This window comes from Centroberyx affinis, unplaced genomic scaffold (assembly GCF_046629955.1).
Source record: "Centroberyx affinis isolate AG114_WGS23_722 - 3 ecotype Tasmania unplaced genomic scaffold, CSIRO-AGI_Caff_v1 ptg001264l_1, whole genome shotgun sequence".
NCBI classification, from domain to species: Eukaryota; Metazoa; Chordata; class Actinopteri; order Beryciformes; family Berycidae; genus Centroberyx; species Centroberyx affinis.
The window spans coordinates 3,595-15,215 of record NW_027279775.1 but is presented as its reverse complement, the minus strand read 5'-3'; the positions used below and the strand labels follow the sequence as shown (position 1 = coordinate 15,215).

The window sequence follows — 11,621 nt, the reverse complement described above, 5'->3', positions numbered from 1 at the left end:
CATTTAACTCATACCTGCTGATTTGCCCCTGACTTTCCTTGTCTTTTTTACAGCGTGACCACAAGTGAGTTCGTTTTACAGCCCGCCTGTAGTCGTATGTTGGAGTCCCCCTTCGTGTCTTCCTTCCCCCCCCCTTCACTCCTCTTCCTTTCCTCCACAGTATGCTGCTGCTCTATATGTGGCACTGGAGCCGCTGAAGGAATCCAGTCCAAATGTTTTCCATATTAGTTCAGAGCCTTCTCTGATTCCAAATAGCAGCCGAGTTGGGCTTTTGGTGAGAAGAGGCCGCAGCAGGGAGGGGAAGGGAAGGGAGGGGAAGGGAAAGGGGGGGGAGAGGCAGACAGCAGGGCAAGCTCGTCCACCCCAAACAGTACGACAGTAAAAGTCGCGAGGACAGAGAGGGAAAAGAGAGAGAAAGTAGCCGTCTCGAGGGCTAAAGACAGGCTAGTGTGAAGACAGGAGGAGAGATGGGACAAGGGGAGAAGAAGAAGGGTATGAAGAGCGATGAAGGCCCGGCGCCACAGGACGCCCATAAGTGCTGTGGCTGTCGCTTCCCACTGCTCGTCGCCCTGCTCCAGCTGCTGCTGGGGGTGGCCGTCGCCGCCGTGGCCTTCCTCATGCTGGCCATCAGCCCCTCGCTGCTGGCCAGGGAGACACCACACTGGGCCGGGATCATCGTAAGCTCTGTCCTTGTATTTGCACGGCACCTCGGTCGCTTCCCTGTACCCATCTCACGGTACTGCTGCATGACCCTCAGCTGTAGCCCTTAATTTATCGGCCATCCTCACCTCACTGCATGTCAGCATTGGCCCTTACCCAGAAGCCTAGCCTGGGGCCATACTGTAACTGTAGGCATGGGAAATCACCGGTATTGTCATGTTCTAATAAATCCCCATCTGTTATTTTCACCTGGCTGCATACACACAAATGGACTCGTCACCTGAATCTGCCAACCATCTCTGTCTCACTGTCCTGCTCGCACCCATCCCTGTCTGTGTTATATGTCCATATGTCCAGTAAATCACAAACATCTGGGCACAGGAGACAAGCCGACCACAGGTTTATTCCTCTTTCCATCCCAGCATGCCACAGAGCAGCTTGACTCTTAAACACCTAGGAAGCTTCTAAATACCTTATGACTTGCAAATGTGTTATGTAGGCTATACATAAATACAACCTCCTTGTCATCCATACCATCTGTCTTATCAGCACACCCACACACACACGCACGCACACACACACCATTTAATTTACTTGGCCAAAAAGTCACTTAAATGACACTTAAAGGGAAGCTGTATATTTTAATTTAGTTTTAAGAGAGAAAGTTTTCCCAGCCCATATGACTTAGACATACAGAACATAGCAGGATATTATCAGTCATGAATATTTTGAGTGCTGTCAGGAGGACATGATGAAAAGTGTACTGTATGTATAATATAGTTGTAGTTAATAATTTGACATTAAGGTAACAAGCAAGTAATCATAATTTGGTGTTCTGTACAAGTAGGTGAACAATGTTAGGTTAGTACAGGAAACAAGCTAATGTGTCAACATGACAGTTGTTTTAATTATATTCACACATTTGTTTAAACATTATTGATTTAATGTCCCTCATCAGGGAAAATATTTCTTCACATACAGGCTGTTGCAAGCTGCAAACATAAACAGCCAGGATCTTCCACAGACTTAGAGAGATGATCTGGCTAAAGACAATGACATTGAAATTCTTATGATTAAATGTAAATGTGTCAAAACAAAATTCATCTTTAACTTTTGAAAATGGTCATTTTTTACTTATCCTTGTAGTTCAGAATAACCTTTAAGGTCACATTTTGGTTTGTGAAAAACATGTCTGTTTCTGCTTCGTCAGTCCACTATTCCAGCCTATCACAGATGCTGTGTGCAATAAAAAACATCCCTGGACACTTGAACATCCCGAGTTAGATCCTCACGAGATTCAGCCAAGTGAAAAACACGGAGGTCATCAAGAACTTTCCAGAAAGTCCTGACTGCTTAAGAACCTGGGAAAAACATTTAAATAAGATGCTGCACGTTAGTCACAAGACTCCAATTGCACTGAAGAGATAGAGTGTGAGTGTGTGTGTGTGTGTGCATGAGAGAGAGAGAGAGAGAGAGAGAGAGACAGAAAGATATCCCAAAGAGGAGGAAAATCATCGAATTTACCATAACTGTGATAATGTAATCAGATGACAGCTTGCTGCTGAACAGTGCAATATTAATAAAGGCACTCATGGAAACCTGGGTGCAAAAATCTGTCTAGAAACAAGATTCTTGTTCACATATTGTGTGCAACTGAAACATATATTACAATTACATTATGGCAACATGTATGAGTATATCAAGCTCAGTGTGCATGGATTGAGTGCATTCTTTCTGATAATGGAAGGAGAAAATTGGGACAAAAATTGGGATTATGTTGACCTTTTTTGTTGTATTGTTACAGCTGTGTTTAGTTTCCATCCTGGGCCTCATCCTGTTCTGTATCACCTATCACCCTGATGAGAGGAATTCTATGCAATTCATTGCCAAGGTGAGTCTAAAGACATGCTGACACATTTTCTATAGAAGAAAAAGTTAACAAATCACTCTGTGACTGAAGATGTCATGTCTTGTATGTCATGCCCCTCTCTCTGTCTCACTGAAATCGACGACTTTACAAAGGTTGTAGAACCTTAGTTGCAGTAAAATGTGCAGCCTGATCAAATGGGTCAGTGTATTTTCCAGACCAAGGCCTTTGCAGAGAACAATGATTTACACATTGAGATACTGTTTGTGTGGCTGTGCTCAGGATCAGAAACACTGCAACTGTAGTCAATGGCATAGAGAGAAAGGCATCAAACTGAATTCCTGTTTGTTAGAGCTCTGCAGGAAGCCTATGAGTGGATGAGTACATTCATTAATGTGTCTTGATCGTGTAGCTTAATTGGCCACACGATGTATGCAGTTGGAATTTCTAGGCAATTAAAATTGGCCCACCATTGTCTCCCGCTGAGAAGCAAGTGCTTGGAAACACCATGCTCCATTCACATGTTGTTATAATAATGTATAGTACCTTCTTTTGGAAATATGACCTGTGCCTTCACACCAAGATAATCTATGACTTGTCTAGAAAGCAGACAATCAGGTGCTGCAGTGGATGAGTGGATAAATACAATCACAACTGTCAAGAGCTCAGATTCAGCTCATTCTTTGTAATTCTTTTTAATCTTTTTCCTCCCTCTCTTATCTATATATGCTGTTGTATCAAAAATCCTTTAAAAACACTGAATAATGAGAATGTCAAAATAGTTGCAATTAGTGCTCTGTGTCTCTCTCTGTTTGCCACTTAATAGAAATGTGCTTTTAACTGACTAATGTCAAAAATGTAACCAGCTCTGTGGTCTTCTGGCTTGACAGTATTCATTCTTTGCTTTAGAATTTGTGGGTTTAATCCTCAGTCAGCTCATTTATTCGTTTGATTTGCCCTCGGGGTAAAGGTTTCAAGACACAAGTAACAAGTCTGATGGATAGAAATTGTAATTGTAACTGGAGACATTTTGAAAGGAAACTGTTACTATTTTTTCAGATGAGGGTCCTGACTCTTTAATTGCTGTTTCAAATGCTTATTTGGTGTTTCAAAGCACCCAGTTTATCAAGGTGGTTTTATTACGTGCCTAAAGGCATCCTTCATGTGTTTCGAAGCACTTACTGAAAAGTGTTTCAGGACGCTGTGTGGGCTGTAAACAGCAACAAAATGAGCATTGACTCCTTTCAGTTCCTACCTGTTGTGGGGTTTCAGATAATTTCCATTTAGCAGTGCACTGAATGCATGAACAAGGCTCAACAAAGTACTTGTTGATGTACTTGTTGATGTTGTACATACTATATCTTCTGGTAACAACCTATACTCCAGATTTCACAGCTGTTCCAAAATTAACATAAATGCCATTTCAAATCAAGCAACGCTCATCGTTTGCATAATTCCATAAGCAGCGTGTAACTGAGAGCAAATGCACCAGTGAATGACGGCTCCTGTTATATAAGGGACGGATTAAGATGAGGGGTTAGTGTTATTGGGATTGTGTAATTGCATAAACTACATAAAGCCTCTGTCACATTTTACCAGACATATTTTTAGACACACGCTGTCATTCAACATAATGTGTACTCACACAGGATGTGGACAAAGGTAGGAAGTAGCTGCAGCTGCAGGGGAATCTCACATGTTCAGTATGTGCTCTGTGCTAAGGGCGTGGCTCCTAGTCTCAGGGTCAGACCATGGATGTATTAAACTAGGGTCAGACCCTGCCCGGTAGTATTGTGGGTCATTTCTTTGAGTTGAACTTGTCATAGGCACTGCCTATTTCCAGGCTTATATTACAGCACTTTGACTTAATCATGATGAGACAACAGACTATTTCCTAATGTAAAAAGTGCACTGTTTTTAAGGTAAATAACACAAGAAAAACATTTCAGAGCAAATGTCAAAAAACATAAACATATAAACAAAATCCACTGGACTTAAAATGAGGAATTGAAGACGTTTCACCACTCATCTGATAGATAGTACCGAAGAAGCCTCTCGGATTCAGTTCTAGAACTGTTCTACAGAAGTAGAAATGAAGAGTTCTAGAACTCTTCATTTTAAGTCCAGTTGATTTTGTTTATATATATATAATTTTTGGACATCTTACTGTACCTGTATGACTGACACACAGAGAAATTCTCTTCAAGGTGAAACTCCATGACCCGACACCACATAGGCTACTGTGACCCCCTTTGTTCTCTCTCTGCCCTCTGCAGCTCCTGTACTTCGTCCTGTGTACCATCGGCCTGGTCATCTCTGTGTTGGTCATGGCGTTTGCTGGACACCACTACTCGCAGGCCAGTCACTTTAGCTGCGAGCAGGTGGGGGAGGACTGCGTGTGCACTCTGGACCCAGACGACCCGATCGCCCGCACCTTCACCTATGCAGGGGTCAGCGACTGCGAGGTGATCACCGGGACGCTCACGATGTACTTCCTGATCCAGATCGTGCTGAACCTGGCCCAAGCACTTGTCTGTGCCGTCGGCGCATTCATCATGTGGAAGCACCGCTACCAGGTCTTCTTCGTTGGTCTGCAGATCGGCTCTCCCTCTCCCCAGCAGTGGCAGAAGGTCTAATGTGACGAAAGAGCTGATGGGGTGACACTGATTGGTGAAATCAGGATGGAGGGTCGAGTAATGCCACCTGCCGTGATTACACTCTTATGGACAGATGTGGAACATTTACCATTCTGGTGTGTTCATATGTGTGTTTTCTTTTGATCACAATTTTGAATTCATATTTACTTTTTTGGGTAGTTGTATTTTACTATAATGGATTTTTGCACAAATTTTGTATACCATATTAGTAACTTTGTATTTCCAGTTGTCAATGTTATGGAGATAACTTGGATAGTTGAAGAGGAAAAAACAACAGATGGTATATTTTTGGAAAGCTGCACCAATCTTTTGTTTCAAAATTTTGGATTTTTTATAATCTTTTCAATGGTCTTGATGTTTGCTCTGTTGAAAAGTCTTGCTCTAACAATACTGACATACTGTATAGCCTTTATACAGATGCCATACTAAACCACTTAAAGAGGCACTGTGCTGAAACCAAAACAGAGATCATTTTTATGCACTTAATTGCTCTTATCCTAAAATTCTACATGGTCTTGCAAAATAGTCTTTGGTGTAAGATTTATTGAGATTTAATGTACGTGATAATGTCCTCCAGTGATGCTTTAGGTGCTACACTGAATCACTGTGTTGTGAATGATACAATAACATTGCCTCAAGCCTCAGACGGATAATGTTTGGAAAACAGTTTTCTCATAATCAAAGGCAATCAAATATTTAATGACTAAACGCAGGAGCAAAAATCTTTCTCTTAGGTTCTATATTTTAGTTTAGGTTTGAGGTTTGAAAAATATAGAGTTCAGCTATAATGTAAGTTGGGGAGCTTCCATGATCGACTTCTGTTTTGTAAAATTTGCCATAATATATATAAACTTATGTAAAACGAAGTTTATCACTGTTGGCTGTTATATGTAAATATTCCCTAAAAAGTTAGTATAAATTCCTTGCTGGAAAATTACAAGAAAGCATTTTTTTGATATATGAAGCGAACAAACCCTGTGGCCTTTTAGACAATCAGTTATATGTACTATGTTCAGAGTATAAAAAAAAAAACACTGCCCGAGCCTGACAGCAGTAACACAATCTGGGCAGGCTTCACTTTATGAGCACTAAGACTGGATTCAGACTGGGGCTCGGAGCCGGGCTGTGGCATGCGAAGGTGGATGCCAGGCCACTAGCCAGCAGTAAGCCATGACTCAAACAGCCGTAGGAGTCAAACTACTGCAGCCACAAAGGGAGGGGGAATGGGTCGGGGTGGGGAAGGGGGTACTCAGACGGGCAGCTGGACTGTTCTATCCAAATCATCACACCGACGTTTCATTTGTTTTCGTTTAAGAGGGAGGAGCAAAAGCGTTGAAACAGCCGCAAAATTGTATGTCTCTAATTTAAAAAAAAAATAGGCTTGATGCGCTCTGCCTTATCTACAGGGCCAGCTTTGTTTTTTTTCTCTCTCTCGTCTCAGGTGGCGACACTGTTCACCTATGCTGCATGCAGAGCGGAATGGGAATGGCAAACGTGAGGCAGTTTCTGTGGCAAATTAGATGGAACATGTGGCCCGTGGGAATGTGTAATTAGCGTGCAATATTATATGCTATTTGTTGATAATGAAAAAGGGTGCTGGACTGAGGATGGTGAACAGTATTATTTATTCTTCAGCAGAGGCCTTAAATCTGGTGTTTGAGAAAGAAGCTTTTCAAAAGGCTTAAAAACATGCCAATATGTGCATTTTCTCTTTCAAGATTGTCATACTGTTTGTCGTTACAAATACAGTTCTTTGTGTCAGACTCATATGAAGTTTCTTTTCTCCTGTTTTCTCACTCCATATATAAATAGACAAAAAGAGTCCATCCAAACTCCAAACTCCACTCATATGCAAATTAATTGATTCTGTTTGCTATCTATCACGTTTCTATTAGTAAAGTCCGAAAGCTGAGTTGAAAGCGAATCAATGAACTCCGACTGCACTCATCCTCTGAGCTCAGCTCTCTCCATTAAAACAAACATAACACTTATCTTTTTATATATAAATACCAAGGAGCATATTATCAAGGTTGGTGGGGAAATACACACTTTCGCAGAATTTGTATTTGTCATCCCTATGAACAACTCATTCTCAGAATGAAGCTAGAACTCAAAGAAGTATGACTCTAATGTGTGACGTCACCAAGAGACACTTTCTGAACCTGCTCAGATGGATGGCTGATTTAGTAAATTCTTTTGAATTCTTCTTTGTTTGAGCCTAATTGTGATTGATTGTGATTATAACTATTATCAAATTGTATAATTTACACAAATTAGTTGTGATTGTTCACTGTGATTGATAGGCATCCTCAGTGTCACTCTCTTATGGCAATGAACTAGTGAACGTGTCCCACCTTTTCAAAATGTGTATCACATTAAACATCTAACCCATCATTTTCAGACAACATTGTCAGTGAAAATGGAGCACTGTTGGATAGCAAAAGCAATAATACTGTTGAGGTTCGGCCACAAGTGTAATACATATGATAGCAGCAGTGCCAAAAATCTTACAGTAGCTCTATCTCCTGTATTATTTAAGTAATAGTTTCTAACTAGATGTGCCCATATGCCAGTTTAATCACCCAGGATAATAAAAGAGAGTTCATAAACCATGCTGAAATGCCTGCGATCATGGTCATTTATGAATTCTGTTTTACGGTGCATTTTGCATGTGGGCTCACACTGTACACACTGCAGCTAAGCGTGATGGAGGGCAGGGATGTTTGTGGTGTTTTTTGCTTGTGGGGTGTTATGATGCATCATGTGACCACAATGGCTCAATCTCACAGCCAGACACAGGAAGTCACATGCCAGTCATCACAAGGGCAAGTTTATTTATATAAATGATAGTAAAAAAAGAGACCTTCCACCCTCCTCCACCGTCAGGAACAACTGTTTGTGTGGTCAATTGATTATTCAAGGAAAAAACACTGAATAATATCTGAAGTTGGTGTCCAGTGAAACTTATCTGGGTCTTAAGAGGAGACAAGACTGCACAAGACAGAGAAGATCAATATCTGTATTGACACAAATTGGATAAACTTTCACTCAGCAATGTGTAAACAACAGGGATTGTGGTGTGACCATGAATTCAGATCCACTATTTCACTTATCCAGTTAAAAAAAATTGTGAGGTTATACCTAAGTTAATATCACTGAAGATTTGGTCAGAAAACACAATCCCTTCAAGTGCATCAAGGTCAAAGCACCTGACTCCAAAACACATTGGATAAAGCGCTGGTTACAGAAAGAGCCGAGCCTCAGAGGCGTTTGGGACATTGCCTTGCATTTATTGTCCTCCTCAGGGCGTGTTCACACTCCTGAATACACACAGGCCAAGCATGTGACTCTTGGCTGTGGATTGCAAAGACATTCAAAAATGGCCCTGAACCAATTGTGTCTCAGGTTGCGTACATAAATAATACGCCGCTCACGTGCATTAAATATGTTCACTGTGACAGAATGAAATGAAGTGGACCATCGTGTCTATCCTACTAATGAAGAGAAACACAAAAGTGATTTTGGTATCTAAGGACACCCAAGTTAACCTCTCTCTCACTACACTGCGAACATAAACCTCAGCTGACCAAAGGGTCTGACGAGAGATACAGGCCAGGGCGGTGTGTGTTTGCTTGTTAGCGCACTATGGCGATGAGACTTTGGCAGACAGGGCTGACGGTCCCGGTATTATCTTCTCCCCTTCCTCCCCTCTCTGAGTCCGATAAATTCCAGTAATGCTGGACTTTACCCTTCTTGTCTACGCAGTGACAGCTGCTCACTATTATGGCACTGCGTGGAGCTAATTTTAATGGCTGTCACAGGCGGCAGGAGCAAATGCAGCCCTGCCAGCGTAAACAGCTAACTGAAGCCAAGAGGGATGGGCTTCTCTATACAGGGGAAATGACAGGACTGGATTACAAAAGACCAGTTCAGGTCCTCTGCTGATTCATTTATCATCCCAAATGTGGTACACAAGTGCTAAAGTACTAAACGGTCAACAATGTGGATGGATGTGTGGACAACAGGCCTCAATATACCTAATAGTTTCATGACTAAAATAAATTTTACTCATAGTGGGGATAAATACTTAAATATCTGTTAAAGTGAAAGCACAGACTTTGGAATGCACTTGATGAAAGAAACATTACCTAAGAAATCTACTCAAGGACAGTTACAGCTCCAGCTGTAATTATTTTCCACCTCTGCTAGAAAAACACCCAATCTCTTCTTTTACTATTTAAATTCCTTCATTCACAGAAAAATAAAGTTGGATAGTGTTAAATCTCATGAAGTGAAAAAAATCACAGACGTCCTGAGTCTAATGAGTCCACTTGCCTATGTGTATCATTAATCAGCAATTAATTAGCTGCAATGAAAAGCCAAGATGAAGTAAGCAGAATAGCAGTGTGGTGACAACACTAATACACAATGTATTTTTACTTTCCTTCTTATATTAGATGACAAACCAGATGAAATATGACCCTGCCTGATGCCTGTATTCCAGAGCAGGTAAATGAAGGGAGAGATCCCAGACCCATGGTGTCTGCATGGGGCGTCGCTGTAGTGTGACTAAATGTGTGTGTGTGTGTGTGTGTGTGTGTGTGTGTGTGTGTGTGTGTGTGTGTGTGTGTGTGTGTGTTTGTGTGTGGCGGGTGAGGGTGAGCCTGGGGTGTGGGTGGGCGTTTGGGTATTCATTCAATCCGAACAACGCCTGAGGCAAATTCCTCCAGAAAGCCGCCAACTCAAAGCATGACAGTGAGTCTTATCTTGTTACAAATTTATTACAATACAACATCTGATAACATAAAATACACTATCTATACACTTTGTTTTTATAGAAAGCATCAAAGGACAGCTCCCATCAAGTGCATGCACTCATAATCTGCCATTTGGTTGTGCAAGTTTAAAAACACAATTTCAGACAACAACAATTAATTGCAGTCCAAGATGAAACTAGTGAGAATGATTTTCACTGTAAGTTAAAAAAAGACCAAAAAACAAAGTCAGAAAAAGTCCAACAGTAGAAGATGAAGATGATATGAGAAGATACAGTAAATATTACAGTATTAGCTGATAACTCGACAGGAGGATCTTTATATTGTAACAAAGAACTGTAAAAGTTACCATATCATCTTCAATCAGCACTACACTCTGTACCAGTAAGATTTAGACATAAAAAGACCTTTCAAGTAAGTTCCACACAGGTAATCAAATTATTTAAATTCACATTTCTGTTATTTATATACTTTGTAAAATTCTGTAAAAAGGCAAATGAAATGGTGCAGCATTTTCAAAAAACGACACAGCACGCAAAAATAATGTCCCGAACTAATCAAGGTCTCCAGTTATGAGCAGAACTTTTTACCATTTAAAAAAAAAAGTGCACTGTCAGGAATTGCAATGTAGGTAAAAGTTAATGAGTAAGGCAGCAAGATAAAGAACAACTAATTTTCCATAGCGCAATAATAATACTCCGGTTATGATCTCCACATTTCACATAAATACCATTAGAAATCTAAAAGGCCAGGGGGAGAATACTTTATGTTATCGCACACACACACAAACACACACACACTCTTCCTCTGGAGGGCCAATCAGTAAGAGCACAGCCAATAACTGACCTGTGTGTGGCTGGTCTGCTCTCTCACACATAGAGTCAGTCAAGGAATGCAGAGGGCCGACACACGGCTGCCCATAGACTGACAGCACTTAACCGCTAACCTTAACTTAACCTTTCCCTCGACCTCTGTCTGCCGCACTAACGCTACATTGGCAAATGTGTGCCGTGCCTGGCAAATCATTCACAGGGACGAGTCCCTCAGTATAGGAGAAGGCATGAGAGAATGTGTACAGGTTGTTCCCGATGCCAGGGTGAGGATCGCTGCACATAAGGCACAGTTCTGTACCCAGTAATGCATTGTTTGTGTCGTAGAAAAGGCACTATTTCAAAATGTATGTGTGTCAATACCTGCTGGACTCTTGCAATTTGACATTAGTGACTATGGGTTTATGTGTAGGTTCATGTATTGTGCTTGAGGGTGGAGTTTGTGTGTGTGTTTGGGAGTGGTTTCTACTGTGATCCTCCAGTAGAGGGGTTGGTCGCTGCCCTGTCTATGCCTTGAGCCCCTCAGTGGGCTGGGATGTGATGGTTGGCCTGAGAAGGACCCAGGAAGCCAAGCCTCTGCTTATTCTTCCTCTGCTCCGTCATCTGTGAAGGAGAGAGAGAGAGAAAAGAAAATCAACCAGGGACAACCTAAAATAGGCTTTCAGTATAGTAACGTATAATATGCAAATCAGTATTGCCATGTTAATATTACCTTTACTTAGTGGGGTGCTATTTCTGTTCTGCTTAGCAGGTTATTATTCAGGTCCCGATGTTCCCACTATCTTCATACATAATTATTATTTTCCAAATGAAAGTATTTATCGATTTGAAC

At 41.3% G+C, this 11,621-nt stretch overlaps 1 protein-coding gene across 1 annotated transcript; it reads left to right on the top strand.

Moving 5' to 3' along the window:
• The first annotated feature begins 352 nt into the window (after positions 1-352).
• sspn (sarcospan (Kras oncogene-associated gene)) lies at positions 353-6,386 on the top strand. Its single transcript, XM_071525095.1, has 3 exons — positions 353-677; positions 2,465-2,551; positions 4,804-6,386. Exons 1-3 carry the CDS (start codon positions 468-470, stop codon positions 5,161-5,163), a joined length of 657 nt encoding a protein of 218 aa, XP_071381196.1. The 5' UTR covers positions 353-467; the 3' UTR covers positions 5,164-6,386.
• The last annotated feature ends 5,235 nt before the right edge of the window (positions 6,387-11,621 follow it).